The 18,899-nt window shown below is 43.9% G+C and overlaps 1 protein-coding gene across 1 annotated transcript in view; it reads left to right on the top strand.

The window, feature by feature from the left end:
• Positions 1–18,899, top strand: part of MYO18B (myosin XVIIIB) — a 972,020-nt gene that overhangs the window by 32,596 nt on the left and 920,525 nt on the right. The window contains exons 7-9 of the mRNA XM_073582823.1: positions 12,234–12,410; positions 13,664–13,862; positions 16,913–17,055. Of these exons, the coding sequence (XP_073438924.1) occupies positions 12,234–12,410; positions 13,664–13,862; positions 16,913–17,055 (519 nt within the window). The remainder of the gene's footprint in view (positions 1–12,233; positions 12,411–13,663; positions 13,863–16,912; positions 17,056–18,899) is intronic.

Genomic DNA, 18,899 nt, shown 5'->3' on the forward strand with positions numbered 1-18,899 from the left:
AAACAGCAGAAACCCCAATAAGTGACGCCATTTGGGAAATTACACTACTTGAGGAATTCATATAGTGAGTATTTTAAACCCTCAGAATTCTATTACGTTGGGCTGAGACATTAGAAGATGAAAATTTTTTCCACTAAATTTTTAATTTTCAAAAGGGAAATTAGGTGAAAATGGACCATGCAATTTGTTACACAATTTCTACTGAGTTCGTCAATGCTCCATTTGTGGTCAAAAACAACTTTTGAGGCATAGTGCAAAGCTCAGAAGGGAAGAAGTGCAATAATGGAGTTCAGATTTTCCTGCAAAGGTTTGAGGATCCCAAGTGACATTGGCAGAGCCCCAGAGGTGCCAAAACAGCAGAACCTCTTCATAAGTGACCCCATTTTGCAAACTACATCTCTTAATAAATGTATCTAGGGGTGTAGAATAGTTTGCGGACTCCATATACAGAGTCGCTCATTTATCCTGCACTCTGTCTCTGAATGACATAATTAAGATGAAACCCCTGAGGGATCCATTTACTATTATGAGGCAGCAGAGTTACTCTGGATGCCGTCTGTCCTTTGTTAAGAAATGCACAAAACCGTGGCCAACAACAAGGAGAGCAGGAGAAATATGTGCTGAGCCTTACTGCGGTCTTTGGGAAGCAGAAAAAAACAAATCAGCAAGCAAATTTATTTTTTACGTTGCTTCTTGTGCGGTACACAGTGGCATGTAAAAGTTTGGACACCCTTAGTCAAAATTACTGTTATTGTGATCAGTTAAGCAAGTTGATGATGAAATGATCTTTAAAAGGCCTTAAGTTAAATATGGTACATTTCAGCCATGCAGATGACAGCATGGCAAACAATGGATGTTCAGGCCCCAAAATCATCTAAATAGGATCCGAGTTCAGATTTTTTTAACTTTTTGCCTGAAGTTGCCAGACCTGAACATCCAAGGGTTCGCTCATCGCTATAGTCTACTTCAAAAGGCACAAGCTGAAGGTTTTACAATGGCCCTCACAATCCCCTGACCTGAACATCATTGAAAATCTGTGGCTAGATCTCAAAATAGCAGTGAATGTAAGACGTCCAAAGAATCTCAGAACTGGAATAATTTTTCAAAGAAGAATGGATGAAAGTCTCTCAAACAAGAATTGAAAGACTCTTGGCTGGCTACAAAAAGCATTTCCATGCATCGACCCATTTTCCTTTTTGTAATTTTTAAAATGTAAAAGATTATTTTTTTTCCCTAAAATTCAAAAGAAATGTGCAATCGTTAACTTTAGTCCTTTTAGAGATCATTTCATCTTCAACTTGCTTAACTCTTCACAATAACAGTAATTTTGACCAAGGGTGCCCAAACTTTTAAATGCTACTCTAAGTAATTAGATGACTTTATTCATTTGTTAGTTTGATTAAAGCACTACCAGATTAATAGCATTTTTTCTGTTTGTCTGCTATTACACACTAAAAACAAGTTTTTGCATCACTGTATTTTGAGAGCTATAGTTTTTCTATATTTCTGCCAACAAGAGTCATGTGAGGGCTTGTTTTTTTGTGGGATGAGTTGATCTATTCTGATTTATGGAAGGCAGAATGAACAAAAACCAGCAATTCAGAGATTGCTTTTGTTTTTTTTTATACTGTTCACTGTATGATAAAAGTGATAAGGCAGATTTATTGCCTTAGGCCGGAGTCACACTAGCAAGAAACACGGATGAGTGCTATGCGAGAAAAAAATCGCATAGCACTCGGACCAATGTTAATCTATGGGGCAGCTCCCATCATCTGTTTTTTTTCTCGCCCGTATTATACGTGCAGAGAAAATCGCAGTATGCTGCGATTTGCACCATATTACGCACGAGACTCGCCAATGCAAGTCTATGGGTGCAAGGAAAAAAACGGATTACACACGGACCATACGTGTGGCTTGTGAGAAATACGCGTCGGTGTCCTTTAGAAAAGCTGGCAATTCAGTGCGCTATACTGTAAAATGACACTGACAGGTTAATGAAGAATAGATAGAATACATGTATACACATAGTATAGGTGTGTATATATACAATATATATATATATATTTACTGCTCAAAAAAATAAAGAGAACAATAAATGTGCTAATGCTGCTGGCCCGGCTGTAAAAATATGAGAAATGAATGGAAACCTGTCTGCGCAGGCGCGCCCCGGCTGACCGGAGATGAACTGATTAGCGTGAGAAAGTTTCTGTACATTTTCCCACACTGGTGAGTCAGGCGGGGAGTCTGCGCAGCCTCACTGACGTCAGCGGTAGTCACTGAGGCTGCGCTGACTCCCGGCCTGACCTGTGGTGAACTGACATCATGGGAAAGTATTCAGAAACTTTCCCACGCTAATCAGTTCATCTCTGGTCAGGCGGGGAGGCTGCGTGGGCAGATTTTCCTTTATTCCTCCGTGGTTTAGAGCCGGGCTGGTCGCATTAGCACTGGTCCTGGTTGTAAGCTATTTAACCCCTTCAGATGGGACATGACTGTACAGCGGACAGGTATGGGATATTGTTGCTTTTTTATTTTGGATTTTTTTTACAGGAGAACGATGGTTTTGAATGGAATGGGAGTGAAATAAAGACGGAAAAAAATGTGTGTTTATTTATTTCATTGAAAGTCTTTTTAATGACATTAATCCCTTATTACCTCATATACCACCCGCTACAGGGCAATGGGAAGAAAGCGGGTAAGTGCCGGAATTGGCGCATCTTACAGATGCGCCTTTTCTGGGATGGCTGGAGACAGATTTTTTTAGCCAGGGTGGGCCAAAAGCAATGGTCCCTCTCTTGGCTATTAATATCTGCCCTCAGTCACTGGCTTGCACTCTCTGGCGTAGAAAATTGGGTGGGAGCCCACACCAGTTTTTTCTGTGAATTAATCCTTTAATTTAACACCTACAGCTCCAAAATTTTACACACATATACTACTAACATTATTAGTGAGGGACATATCTAAATCTAACGGATATGCAATGTTTTACTGTATGTAAACCATGTCTCATATCCTGTCAGGTTCTGTAATGATTTTGCAGATGCCAACAATTGATTTTTAACCTATTCTGCTTCTAGCTCTGTATGAAATATAAATATAATGTGATAAAACACTCCGGGATCGCCTTTGCTGGGGTCAAAGGTCACGTGCGTTCAGCATGAAACTCAGGCGCAGAGCTGGGATACGGGTGTAACTGACCCTGGGTCAGGTTTATTAACGGTGAAAGCAATGCAAAAGGAAATAAAACATAAAACAAATCCTTGCCTGTCCGGCACTAACTAAACAATGGACAACCTAACTACCAACTGGTGGGCTTCTCCTGTCCAGCCAAACCACAGTTGCAGTGGGCACTGCTTTCACTCACGTGTGTCTCTCACACAGACAGGCTCTCTGTGTTCCCAGGCTGAGACACTCACACAACTACCTGGCATCCTTTTATATCCACCTCCCATTATTCATTAGCAAGCAGGTGCGATACTGACCAGACTAGGCCACATAGGAAAGGAATCTGGGCGAGATATACCTGCCCTCATCCACTATTCCCACATGATTCTCACATATCCCCCCCTCTGCTCAGACCACTCCGGTCGAGCAATGACACCTGCCAAACAGTGCACTCGGGACAGGGCATCTGCATTTCCCATCTGTACCCCTGGGCGGTGCTCCACAGTAAAAGTGTAGGCCTGCAGGGCAAGGAACCACCGGGTCACCCGGCTATTCCGTTCCTTGTTCAAGTGCATCCACTTGAGAGGGGCATGGTCAGTGATCAGCCTGAACTTTCGGCCCACCAGGTAATATTTGAGGGCCTCTAGAGCCCACTTAATGGCGATGCACTCTTTTTCTACAATTGCATACCTTTGCTCGTGTTTATTCAGCTTTCTGCTGAGATAGAGGACTGGGTGTTCCACTCCGTCCCTCACTTGTGAGAGTACGGCCCCGATACCGGTATCAGAGGCATCCGTTTGTACCACAAACTCGCTGCGGAAGTCCGGAGTCACCAGTACGGGCTGAGAGCAAAGTGCCCGTTTTAGGCTATGGAAGGCTTCTTCAGCCACTAAACTCCATTTAATCATGACGGAGTCTTTCCCTTTTGTAAGATCCGTCAGGGGGGTAGCGATGGCTGCAAAATTGGGTATGAACCGGCGATAATAGCCGGCGATCCCCAGGAAGGCTTGCACCTGCTTCTTGTTGACAGGTTGTGGCCAGTCCTGAACCGCCTGAATCTTATCAACCTGGGGTTTAACCACACCCCTCCCAATTACATACCCCAAATACCGGGCTTCTTCTAGCCCGATGTGACATTTCTTGGGGTTCGCGGTTAGACCTGCCTCCCACAGGTCGTCAACCACAGCTTGTACTTTCTGGAGATGAGTCTCCCAGTCCAAGCTGTAAATGACAATGTCGTCCAAATAGGCCGAAGCGTACTGCCTTTGTGGCCTCAGGACTCGATCCATCAGTCTCTGGAAGGTCGCCGGTGCTCCGTGCAGTCCAAATGGCATATACACATACTGAAATAGACCCTCTGGGGTAGCAAATGCCGTCTTTTCTCTGGCAGCCTCCACCAGAGGGATCTGCCAATACCCCTTTGTTAGGTCTAGGGTCGTAATATACCGGGCTTTTCCTAACCGATCTATTAACTCGTCGACCCGGGGCATAGGGTAGGCATCAAATTTTGAGACCGCATTCAGTTTCCTGAAGTCATTGCAGAACCGGATAGTGCCGTCCGGTTTAGGAATTAGCACAATCGGGCTGGACCAAGCACTGTGCGATTCCTCAATGACACCTAACTCTAACATTGCCTTCACTTCTCGGGAAACGGCTTCACGGCGCGCTTCCGGGATTCGGTAGGGCTTTATGTGAACGGTGACACCAGGTTCCGTTACAATGTCATGTTTCATTAGCGTAGTCTGCCCGGGTTTTTCTGAGAAAAACTTTTGGTTGTGAAGTAGAAACTGCCTGACCTCAGTCTTTTGCCGCTCCGAGAGAGTCTCTGCAACCCGTACCTTCGGTACGGTATGCGAGCAGACGGGACGGGCCAGCTCCGCTGACAAGGCAGACCGATCTTTCCAGGGTTTTATCAGATTTACATGATAAATCTGTTCAGGTTTCCGTTTACCTGCCTGGTATACTTTGTAGTTTACTTCACCAACTCTTTCCTTAATCTCAAAGGGGCCCTGCCACTTTGCCAGGAACTTACTGTCCACCGTGGGGACCAGGATCAACACCCTATCTCCGGGTGCAAACGTACGGATCTTGGCGCCCCTATCATAGATTCTTTTTTGGGCTCCTTGAGCCTGTATCATGTGTTCTTTGACGATAGGCATAACAGCCGCAATACGGTCCTGCATTTGTGTGACGTGATCTATCACTGTTTTAAATGGTGTGACCTGACCCTCCCAGGTTTCTTTTGCAACGTCTAACAGTCCATGAGGACGTCGGGCGTACAATAACTCGAAAGGCGAGAATCCCGTGGAAGACTGGGGTACTTCCCTGATGGCAAAAAGCAAATACGGAAGTAAATAGTCCCAGTTCTTCCCATCCTTGTCTATCACCTTTCTCAGCATCTGCTTCAGAGTTTTATTGAACCGTTCGACCAACCCGTCTGTTTGAGGGTGATACACGGATGTGCGTAACGGTTCGATTTGTAACAATAGGCAGAGCTCCTTCATTACCCTGGACATAAAGGGGGTCCCCTGGTCGGTGAGAATCTGTTTTGGTATACCGACCCGACTAAACACATGCACCAGTTCCTTGGCAATCGTCTTGGTGGCCGTGTTACGCAAAGGGATGGCCTCCGGGTAACGAGTGGCATAATCCAAGATGACCAGGATATGTTGGTGTCCACGTGCAGACCGTGGAAGGGGCCCAACTAAATCCATCCCAATCCTCTCAAACGGGACTTCAATAATAGGTAGGGGTACCAAAGGGCTACAGAACCGGGGCTTAGGTGCAGAGGCTTGACAGTCAGGACAAGACTCACAATATACACGAATATTGTGATGCATGCCTGGCCAAACAAAACAGTGTAATATCCTTTCGGTGGTTTTCTGGACTCCCAGGTGACCTCCCATCACATGTCCGTGGGCCAGGTCCAGCACCTGCCGCCGGTAGGGTTTTGGCACGACTAATAGTTGCACCGTATCTTCCCCCTTTTTTTCTATCTGATAGAGTAAATCATTCTCCAGAACCATGTAAGGATATGCCAGCCTAGAGCCAGGTTCTACGGGTACCCCATTTATCATTTTTACATTTGTCCTAGCATGAGAAAGGGTAGGATCCTTTATTTGCTCGCTTTGGAAGTCATCTTTCTGAACTTCTAAATCCGGCAAACGGGGAGGTGGACGGCTGTCGGCCTCCTCCTCTTCCCCGGTCTCCTCCGTATCACCCGCCATGACTGAAAACGGGAACTGCAGGTCATTTCCCGCAGACTCTTCCCCTGAGTCTTCCGGGGAGACATCTTCCAGGGGTTCGAGACCCCCACGTGCCTTGGGAGAAGAATCATGTACACTATTACCCGAGGGCATCAACTGATTCTCCCACAATTGCCAGAAATGGGGAAAATCCCGGCCCAGGATAACATCATGCAATAACGCCGGGACGAGTCCCACTTTATGTTGCACAGACCCATAGGAAGTAGTAATGCATATGACCGTGGTGAGGTACGAACAGGTGTCTCCATGCACACACGTTACAGAAAATTTGTCTGATGGTCCAGTCGGGGCTGACACCAGACTGGCCTTCACCAGAGTCACCACACTTCCCGAGTCTAACAATGCCACCACATTTTTGCCATCAACAGTTAAATCACACAAGTGTTTCTCCACATCCTTTTGACCGGCATTCACACTCACTATCCGTGCAACCATAGACATGCGGTTTTTAGAGTCTGTGACGTCGCACTGCATGAGTTCAGTAGTGACCGGACAGTTCGCAGCAATATGTCCCATCTCTTGGCAGCGGAAACACCTAACGGGCCCCTTGCTTAGACCATAGTTCGCAGTGCGGGCAGTCCCGTTTTCCTCCCCCACTGTCTTAGGGATTTTTCCATCTCCCCTACTCCCTGGAACAGTCTTACCGGTTCCACGTGGAGATGATGAAGAACGAGGTGGGGTAGCGTCGTCTCGGAGTCCTTCCGCCACGGAGTAACGTTCAACCAGATCCACCAGTTGATCTGCCGTCGTAGGATTTCCATGACTTACCCACTTCCTCAGGGCTGGCGGTAGAGCTCTCAAGTACTTGTCCATGACGACTCTCTGGATTATCTCTGGCGCTGTCAACACCTCGGGTTGTAGCCACTTCTTCGTCACGTGGATCAGGTCGAACATCTGTGACCGCGGTGGTTTATCCGGCTGATAAGTCCATTGATGCACTCTCTGTGCACGGACAGCGGTCGTCACTCCCAGCCGGGCCAAGATCTCGGCTTTCAATTTGTCAAAGTCCTGCGCAGCTTCAGGTTCCAAGTCATAATACGCCTTTTTGGGCCTCACCAGAAAGAAACGGGGCAATCAGGCCGGCCCATCGTGCCTTCGGCCATTTTTCTCGCACCGCCGTCCGTTCAAACGTGGTCAGGTATGCCTCGTCGTCATCTTCGGTCGTCATCTTCTGCCAGTACCAACTCACGTGAATCACTCTCGACTCTGCTTCCAGGTTAACCTCAGGTAAGCTTGCCAGGCGCTGCGCCACCTGCTGGAGAAGCGAACGATCGGTAGCTGTCATGTCCACCAACTCCTTCAGCTGGGCCATCATCACCCGATTAGCTTCTTGCTGGACGGCGGTGGACTGTACCAGCGCTTTCACCACGTCCTCCATGCTCATGCTTGCAACGTGATGCCCGCATTCTCCACCACAATGTGATAAAACACTCCGGGATCGCCTTTGCTGGGGTCAAAGGTCACGTGCATTCAGCATGAAACTCAGGCGCAGAGCTGGGATACGGGTGTAACTGACCCTGGGTCAGGTTTATTAACGGTGAAAGCAATGCAAAAGGAAATAAAACATAAAACAAATCCTTGCCTGTCCGGCACTAACTAAACAATGGACAACCTAACTACCAACTGGTGGGCTTCTCCCGTCCAGCCAAACCACAGTTGCAGTGGGCACTGCTTTCACTCACGTGTGTCTCTCACACAGACAGGCTCTCTGTGTTCCCAGGCTGAGACACTCACACAACTACCTGGCATCCTTTTATATCCACCTCCCATTATTCATTAGCAAGCAGGTGCGATACTGACCAGACTAGGCCACATAGGAAAGGAATCTGGGCGAGATATACCTGCCCTCATCCACTATTCCCACATGATTCTCACAATATATACGTGTCTCACTGACATATATATATATTTATTTATTTATATAGGCTATATATATGTTTTCAAGAATATTTGAGGCTATTGATCCATTATATGTCCATTTTGCAATTCGGCGAGAAAATCTCGCTGTACAGATGCCATATGTATGTCACACGGATACTTTGATGCGAGGAAATCGCATCCTCGCATTGCACATGGATGACATATGGATAACTGTTCATGAAACATTTGTGCGATTCTCGTCCATGAAAAATGGACCGATTTTTTTGTACGTTATGTGTGACTCTGGCCTTATTCTTCAGGTCAGTACGATTATAGCAATGCCACATTCATATACTGTATTTATTTTTGTTTTTGTCACTTTTGCATGATAAAAACTGTTTTACAGAATATGTAAGATATTTTAAAGAATTGTTTTAAAATTGACAAATTCTGAGAGCTATAGCTATTTTATTTCTCCGCTGATGGAGCTGTATGGCGGCTTTTTTTTGTAGGACAAGATGATTTTTCAGTAACACCATTTTTATTTCCATTTGACTTTTTGATTGTGTTTTTTTCCAGTTCTTGTGAAAAGTGGAGTAAAAATATTTTTTTCCAGCATGATGAAAAAGTTTGACACATTTTTAATTTTTTTTACGGTATTTGTTTATTTTTGTTTTTTCGTTAATATACCTATTTATTGGTAAAATATTTTTTTTTTTTATTTTGTAATATTTCTTTAAAATATATTTCCATTTTTTTTGTACTTTTTACTTGGTCCCTCTAAGGGACTTTAACTTTCATTAGTCTGAAGGCTGGTATAATTCATTTCAATGCATTATACTGTACCTGTCAGTATTACACTGACAGAAGCCTCTTAGACCATGCTTATGGCATGGTTTAACAGGTTTGCTCTAGCTGGCTGACCCAGAGTCATGGTAACAACCTCGGGTTATCGTGACAACAATCGGGCTCTTGTGATGATATTGCAGGGGTGCCGATTGTAAGGGGAAGGGAGCACCCTCCCTCTTCTAGTCTCTTTTAATGCTGCAATCAATATCAATCATGACATACATTGTGTTAAACAGCCTGGAGTGATGCCAGCATACCCTTAGGCAGTGACAGACGAGGCTCAGCTATCACACAAGACGAGCTCCCAGTGGCGATTGCGCAGGCACGATTGTCATGAAGTACCCATTTCTCAAAGGTCGGGAACCCCTAAACGACCATGACATATGGGTACGTCAAAGGTTGTAAAGGGGTTAATTTATGGAATAGTCTACCTCAGGATCTGGTCTCATCGAGAACTATTGATTGTTTTAAAAAAGGCTTAAACATAAACACTTTTTTAGAAGAAAAAAGTAAATATATACTGTTTGTAAAATTCTTCCTCTTAATGTTGATTTAGTTAATGAAGATGGGATGTAAAAACTTGATCTTTAGGGCAGACTGGGCAAGCATTATGGTGTACGTAAACCTCATTGTCTTTATCATTTCCCATCTCTCCGTTAAACTAAATGGGCATGTATACTTCTTCAACTGTACTAATTATGTAGGTATTTAACTATGTAATTGTGCTGTTGTCACTATTTTACCCCACTTATGGCTCTTGTAAGAAAGGTGGAAGAAGATAAGCGCAAATACGAAAATCGGCATGGTAACAAATAGAGATGAGCGAAAAGATTCGCCAATCTCAGATTCTTGAGTATTTTCCTCAAATTCGGCAAAATTTGGCCAAAGATCGGGAAATGATCGAGTTTCCACTAATGCTTTTGTTAAGACTTTGGCTAGAACAGTGATGCTGTATGATGAGCAAGGGGGGGACATGTTTTATGAGGGGAGGGTTTGGGGAGAGGTCAGAGGAACCGCGGAGTGTTTTTCTTTTTTTTCATTATTCACTTAGTGTGTGGAGATTCTGGCAGCCAATCAGGGTGCAGAAACCATACACAACGGCTTGTGCGTTTGGCTGCCGAAATCACCTTTCCCTCTCCATATGAAAAGTGGACATGTGGCTTTGGCGCTATTTTGTGAGTGTAGCAGTGTAGCAAAGCTGCTGCTGCAAATAGTCAGATAGTTACCTAGGCAGTTTATTTTCAGCTAGATAGGATCCTGTGTCAAACCAACCTTCCAGCATATAAATCTGGAGTGTTAATTCTGTGGTGCAGCCACAGCATATAAATCCATAGTACTGCTGATTCCGTGGTACAACGACCAGTCCCCACTTCAGCATATAAATCCTTTGTGCTAATTGTCTGGTCCAACCACCAGTCTACATTTCAGCATCTAAATCCCTTGTGATAATTGTGTGGTCCCACCACAAGTTCTCATTTTAACATATAAATCCTCTGTGCTAATTGTCTGGACCAGCCACCAGTCCATATTTCAGCATCTAAGTCATTTGTGCTAATTGTGTGGTCAAGCCACCAGTCCATATTTCAGCCACACTGTCAGCAAATAAATACTGATTGTTAATTTAGTGAAAGGTGACTGACAGGTCTGGGCCAAGGGTTGTGAAATAGCTGGTTAAAAGAGGGGAAGGGTATATATAACATGAGTGGAAAAAAGCGAGGTCGTGGTGGGAGGGCGAATAGGCGTGGTGTTTGAGGTGCACGTGAGGTAGGTGGTAATGTTACCGAAAATTCTACTGAGCAAACAGCGGTTCGTCCTATTCAAAGACAACTGACAACTTCTGTTACTGGACGGACTACTCGACTCCCTTTGACAGCCGCACAGCGGTACACCTTGTAGATAAATTTTTTAAATGTGGAGACTCCAATTCGGGTCTCCATCAGGTAGGTTTCCTGTAGTGGAAGTGGTCTCAGAGCACCAGACTTACTCCTGGCAACTCATCCACCTCTTACTGATCAATTTGTAAGCTAGAAATTCTGGGCCAGGTCCTGTCCCATCCATCCAACCAACCATGCTGCACCATTATAAAATTTCTACTGTGGATCAATTGATGCTACTTTTCCTAGTGTCTGCCCTAATTTTTGGAAATGTTTGGACTCCAAGTTGGGTCTCCTTCATGTGTTTTGCCTGAACTTGGCAGGCCTCTAGGAGCACCAGGCCTATACCTGTCACTCATCCACCTTAAACTGATCAATGTTTAAGCTAGAAATGCTGGTCCAAGACCAGACTCAAGCATCCATGCTGCACAATTATACTATCTGTACTCTGGGTCAATTAATGCCACTTTTCCTGGTGCCTGCCTTTAATTTGAACTGTTTTGTCATCTTTTGAGCACGTTGAAAATGTTGTCTATGCTTTTGGTTTTGCCTCCCATTAAATTCAACGGGGCTTGGATACGTTTGGTGAACTGTTCGTGAAGTTCGCCAATCCCAGCCGAATCTTAACAGGTTTGCTTGTCTCTAGTCACAAATGGGTTAATAGCAACATTCTAGCAATTAGACTTAAACGAGTGCCTCTTAATTAGTATTATCAGCTATGACTCTCATAAAATAGTGGCAGACATAGTACCCAGGCTGAAAATAATGTAATTGCTTTATGCTACTGTTCCCACACAGCTGTGCTTTTCCAATAATGTACGGTAATTTACATGTGACAAGGCTATCAGAGATAAAAGGGTAAAAACTGCAGCCTGGTTAATTTAGACGAAAATTAGTTGCAAATGGAGTAGAATAACCCTGTGTCCAAAGGTAGTATGATATGTCTGTGCAGGGTACATCTAAGATTGACAGACAAACATAGAGATAGATATGGATGGATAGATATGGGATGGATGGATAGATATGGGATGGATGGATAGATATGGGATAGATAGATATGGGATAGATAGATAGATAGATAGATAGATAGATAGATAGATATGGGATAGATAGAGATAGACAGCACATTCCAACTTTAAAGAAATTTTTCTAAAGACAAGTTTTAGTTTTGAGATGCCTTTGTATTTTATATTTGTTTTCATATTTTATCTTCCTTGTTTAGACAAATCCGTCCAAATTTGACTATGCAGAAGATCTGACTACGCTTACCAGTCTGAATGAATCCAGTGTAATTCACACTCTATGGCAGCGCTACCAGTCACAGCTGATTCACACCTATGCCGGACCAAACCTGATAGTACTTAAACCAAACGGACCCGTCGCAAACTTTTCCACCAAGGTTGGCCAGTTTTATTGTTGCAGTCTTCTTCAGTGCGGTAACTGACTCGATTCCCTGAAACTTTCCCCATGATCAGTAGTTTATCTTCCAGATACATTTCCTCACATAGGTCTGAATAGTAGACACTCTTTATATACTTTTGTAACTTTTTGTGATATTAATACCAGCACATTTAGTGGGCCTTTAAACTTTTGCTTTTAGAGGACATTATTCTGTATACAAGGTATTAAATCCTGTAATATATTATTGTAGTGGTCTGCAGAATAATGACAGGTTATTATAAAGCCTGCAATCTAAGAATGCTGTTGTAGCACTGTTTTGTACTTACCGTCAGGCTTGGACTGGCCCACCAGAGGACAGGAGAATCCTCCGGTGGGCCCCAGTGGAAGAGTGGGCCACGAACCTCTTATATGAGCAGTACTTGACACTATATACTTAAATCACTATGTACAGACACAGGCGGCATCTTATTCATTTAGCAATCTAACCAGTACAAGGTTATATAACTTTGTGATTGAAGATAATGTCATATTTGCATGAAAATTAAAAGTGGGGCCCTGGAGTTGGTTACCGGTGGGCCCTTGGCACCCCAGTCCGATACCGCTTACAGTGCCTCCATATGGCTTTGGTTTTGTACCTAGAAATCTAGAACTCTGACTGTGGTTTGCCCATTGGGATACTGTATACATGGAGGAATACCTTCACACACATAGCACCCAATAAAGTATGGTACAGCAGGACAAGGAAGCTGCACAGCCTTCCTGCATGGTCAGAGAAGCCTTCTATCATGTTTATGAAGGACTTTTTTTGTAATACTAAAAATAAAATTCCAATTGAAAATGCAGTTTTCTCTGAGTACACTAGGTGGCGGCACACATCTATGTATATAAAATGACGACCTCATTAAACAGCGCTATGAAGTCTAGATGTAAATTCATTTATATTTGCTGTTAGCAGCTTGTACAATTCAGCTTTGGCAATTTTACAATCCTACTGGTGGTTTCTGACTTGATTATAGGGTAAATCTATTACTGTTTGTCAGATCAGGAAAACACACACATTTCACACAGATAGCTATTTGAAAAGTTTATGAATAGTTATATTATTCTTTTTATACTATCTGCTGCGACGGCAGGTTACCGCACAAAGGTATAGTTCAGATCGCTTAACTGCAAATGTATCATTCATCTGAATGTCGGCCCAGTGCACAGTGTATTCCAAGCACACTAAGTCCATTAGCTTTTTTCCACTAGGTTTTTAAAGGGAAAAAGGACGGTATGCCGCCTCACATCTGCGCAGTGGCCCAGAAAGCCTATTGGAACATGCTAACCCAGCGCCAGGATCAAACAATTGTGCCCTTGGGCAGAAGCAGCGCAGGCAAAACAACTGGCTGCCAGACGGCATTGGAATACCTTGTGGATGCTGCTGGAAGTGTGGACAACAGAGTAACAGGTAGGGTCACCACTCACCAGTACTATGCACAGACTTTTTTATTACATTCATATTTTTATTTTCAGCATGTATGAGGCTATACTAATATACAAGGGAATTACATAAGAGTCGTGTACTTGGGGCACATAGACGTCTCTGAAACGGGTCTCCTGCTCTGGACAGGTAGCCACTCTGGCAGGCTTGAGCAGTCTACTACACATTTTTCCTGTGTCTTTTTTATATTCCTAGGAATGGTCATTTTATTAGCCTGTCTACACCTCATGCCAAACACCCAACGAACAAGCGCTCCGCTCGTTCACCAGGTGAAATAATTTTGAACTAAATTTAAAAATCATCATTCTCGACAGCAGGACCTGTGTAAGCAGGACCGGTACGGCTGAGAACTATGACATTCTATGTGCACAGAATGATATGTGTGCAAAAGAAATGGGGTCAGTCTCTAGAGGCAATTAAACGACCACCATTTGACTTACAAGTAGCCAATCGGCGGTAGCTTTATAGTCTTGGTCGGCAAATCAAAATGCAGCCTTAAAGGGGAGGTCCAACATACAAAGTAATTTTCATCCTCAATCCCTATCTATTTAATGTAATAATCTAAAGTCTAAGATACTAGGATAAAATATTGAAGAAATCAATCATCATGCATTTAATTTAGTGTCGTTTCAAATACTGCTGTCTGTCAGAAAATACGTCCAAGAAAAATAAAGTTGATCGGCACGTCCACAAAAATAGATAAAATCTTCAAATTTTAATCCAAACAATTAAAATCCACATGTTGGTGATAAAAAAAATGCTCTTACCCATTTCTGGTGCTATATGCTCCCTTAGCTAGCAATGTGAGGGAGGGCCAGGGCCGTAGTCATGGCTGAGCTTAATGGTTCAGGCGCGCCCTGGCCTCCCTCCACATATAAACAGTGCCAAGTATACCTGTGGCTTCACTTTCTGCACCGTCGGGGATTCCTCTTAGCAGCTGGAAGCTCCCGCTGTCTGGTGTTGCATAAATTGAGACACAGTCCATTTTAACTTTTAAATGCATAACTTTACTGTTCTTCATACACAGCACAACCATATTCATAAGAGTATCAACATCAGATTTCGCATAGTGCTTCTTCTATATTAACTAGTACAACCAATAATCTCTGTGCCCCCATCTAGTGGCCAGAAAGGAACACTGCACTTTTACTATAATAAAACAATATACATTGTGCAGTATCAGCTAGAATACTATACATATGGACACTTGTCACATATAATATTTTATACACAGTAGCATCAATCAGAAGTAAAACATTACATTAAACACAAATATGTATATATATACTAGAAGGAGAACCGCATCGCATCGGGAGGGCAGTAATGTCACGATGGGGGCAGGCTTTGCAGCTTTGAGAATCTCTCCCCCCATGTGCTCACCCACCTATTCACTGTCTCTTTCCCCGTCTGTGCTCTGTTCTTTGACCTGTCTACGTGCTGCTTTCTTTTCATTGTCATTGGCGTATTTTTTAGGAGGAGCCATGTTGGCGTTGATATTTGCTTTTTAAAGGGATTTTCCCATGAACGAAAGTTCATTTTAAAAATTGTCTGTGTCTGACCGTGTACAGAACATACCACAGCTCCTGGGCAGGGGAGGAAGCAAAAGACAATATTGACATTACAGCATAAGATCACAGAGGATACATTTTGTGAGGTAAAATATTGTTTAAAAACAGTCAGTGAAATATTTTACCTCACAAAATGAATCCTTTGTGACCCCTTGCTGTAATGTCGCGGGAAAACACCCCTATCGCGCATCACCCGAATGATTCCGCGCAGGCGCAGTAAATTAGACCGCCACCATGCTTGTGCAGACAGATAGCGGCGGTCACATTAAAACTGCGAATACGCTTCTCTTGTGCAAAGATGGCGGCGGTCAGTGAATCATTCGGCTGATCCGGTCGGCGGCGTGTTTGTGACGGTGTTCCGCTGGTGGTACCGCGGAAGAGGCTGCGTACAGCGTAAACAGTGTGTGTGTGTGTGTCTGTGGTGTGTACGGTATATACAGAGTGTGTGTGTGGTGCGTACGGCATGTACAGTGTGTGTGTGTGGTGCGTACGGCGTATACAGTGTGTGTGTGGGGCGACAGTGTTCCGCTGGTGGTACCGTGCAAGAGGCTGGTACCACCAGCAGTTTCCATATTGAGACACCCATCACTTGGGTGTCCCAATATGGTGGTCGGTGAACTTCCACCACTTGGAATTCTGGGGTCCAGAGACATCTGGATGGAACAGGATGTGAAGACATTAAAAGGTAAGTGTATATTAAAATTATTATGGTACCGGGGCAAGCTAGAAACTCAAGAACATAATGTATCCCCTTACAGCAATATAGCACACTGTCATTGTGCACATTGCAAAGTGCACATCACGCAGGGACTAGCCCCACCCATGAAATGAGCATCCCTGATAATGCTTCGTTTCAGGGAGGGGGTAGAGGCTGCACCAGTGACCTCAGCCTCTGCCCCTCTGATAATGCTTTGTTTCAGTATCCCAGCATGCATTGGGATTCTCAAACAATGTGTCATCAAAAATGAAAGTAGTAAAAAAAATAAGAAAAAGCAGATACTTAGGGAAGAATAGGGAATTTTTAATTCAAGTATATTAGAGAATAGTTTACATTATGACATTAAATAGATGGTGATTAAGGATGAAAATGACTTACCACCTGCAATAACTGCATGACCTCCCATGTGAAAGGAGTTGCCTGTAATGAGATTTTAACGTGTCACTTGCAAAGCAATATTCTAGAATTTCTACTCTCAGAAGAAAAAGGTGGGAGCTGGTGGAGAAACAGTCTGTATTCTGCAGCCCTACTACTGTTATCAGATGGAGTTTGTATCCTGTGCAACTGAGTGAGACAACCTAATGTGTCTTGTTTTGTCAGTGTCGTGAAGCCAAGGCATGGATGCTATGCAGGGCTGCCCAATAGTTAGTAACAGAAGATCATTACTGTTATCACATGTATACAGTATATCTGATATACTGAGCATTATATGAAACCCTTATGTTTTTCAGTGGAGAAGATTCATGCAATGTTCACCATTTTAAAATCCTTTGGTGGAGTGACCACTAATGAATGTAATAACTCCACGCGTTTCTCCATGGTCATGTCTCTGGACTTCAATTCTGCTGGACGTGTCACTGCAGGCCACTTACAGGTAATGGCACCACTGAGTGAAAGGTGTTTTCTCTTTTATTTCTTAATGACTTGTAGACCACTAATAAGTGATCTTGATTGTGCAGAACCCTCCTAGATCATCTATTAGCAGTAAGGTATGGAACCCTATGTTACCATTTGCTTTAATTTGACTTTTGTCAAAATTGTACAATATACATGGATATATGTTATGATGAGTCACCGAAGGAGGAAAAAACAAAATACCAGCTAAGTCCAGAAAAACCAGAGAGGTTGGCAGCTATCGGATTGCAGACCCCTGAACCTATCCACAACAACTAGCAGTAGCCGTGGGGGGTTCCTACGGTGCCCTAGACCCCTCGATCACAGCCGGAGAACTATATAGCCTAAAGACAGAAAGGGGAAAAACTAAACTGCCCCAGAGCAGACCCCAAAGCAATAGGCAGCCCCCAACATATAATGACGGTGAAGCAAGATGAAAACACTAACACAGATAGAAAGATAGGTTGAGCAAATGATGGGGCCCAAGCTAACTACATAGGACAGGATAGGAAAGCTGCTGTCTGCCATCCGCAAAAACCCTATCAAAATGAGCCAACCGACTGATAGGAAAAACAGGCCCTGAAGTCGCTAGGCTTCAAAAGACTATATCAGCACTCAGGTATATTCTGAAGACAGAGCAAAAGATCAACAGATCAGAGACAAAAATGGAATCCAGCTCACCCCCGGCCGGGGATGGCAGAACTCCCAAAAAACAAGGCAAAACAAAAACAAAACAAAACTGAAGAGTACAAAGCAGAGCAGAAAAACTTAGCTTTGAGATGCAGGAATCAGACTGGTCTCCAAGAATCCAGCAGGAAAATCACCAGCCAGGAAGAAGGGCGTCGGCAGCCTTATATCCAGTCCTCAATTCCAGCCACCCAGTCATCATCCAGCTGCCCAGGTGTTTGGTAATCAGTCTCAATACCTTCTTTCACTAGAGGAGGGAGTTCATCAGACCTCAATGGTGAAGGGAAAAATGAACTCACAACAGATATATGAACTAGAGTCCACAAAGGATATTTGGAACAAATTAAAATGATAATCAATATATTAATGATAATGATTAGCAACTGCAAAAAACAAATGCATGACAGATAGTTTCCAACTAAATGAGCAGTTTTCTTTCTTTTGCTGTAAAAGGCCTGTCACACTAAGCGATATCGCTAGCAATATCGCTATAACGTCACTGGTTTTTGCTAGCGATATCGCTATGTCTGATACTTACCTCCGACCACTCCCCTGCTGGTTATAGCTGATTGCGCGAGAACGTCCTGGACTGTTTTTCGTCGGGCGCTTCCTGTGGCGCCGACGAGCGACACGTGGATGCGGGCAGGAGGACGTCAGGATCGCCTCGTCTGACAGGTAAGTAGCGACCCCCGACCCCTGCTATGTCGCTGGTGAGATCTGCCTGTGTGGCAGCGCACTAGAGACCACTTAGCGATGCACCAGCGATCCTGACCGCGTCATATCGCTGGTCGGGATCGCTGGTGCATCGTTAAGTGTGACGGTACCTTAAGAATCATAGTATAATAGAATATCAGACTTGGAAGGGACCTTCAGGGTCATCATGTTCAACCCCTGCCCACTGCAGTATTTACCAAACCATCTCCGATAGTTGCCTGTGTCTAGCCTCTGTTGAAGACATGAGAATACGCCAATATTTTTGGATGATTTACAATAATATATTGAAGTAACCTTTATGTTCAAAACTAACATGGCTCACCTGGTAACATGGATTCACTGAGCCATAGGTTTGGTTGAGCTGTTCAGATGGAATAGCAGAACTGAAAATGCTGGATGGCATGTGGAGTAGTGTGTAACTGT

This window comes from Dendrobates tinctorius, unplaced genomic scaffold (assembly GCF_039654945.1).
Source record: "Dendrobates tinctorius isolate UK_male_01 unplaced genomic scaffold, ASM3965494v1 ptg000073l, whole genome shotgun sequence".
NCBI lineage: Eukaryota > Metazoa > Chordata > Amphibia > Anura > Dendrobatidae > Dendrobates > Dendrobates tinctorius.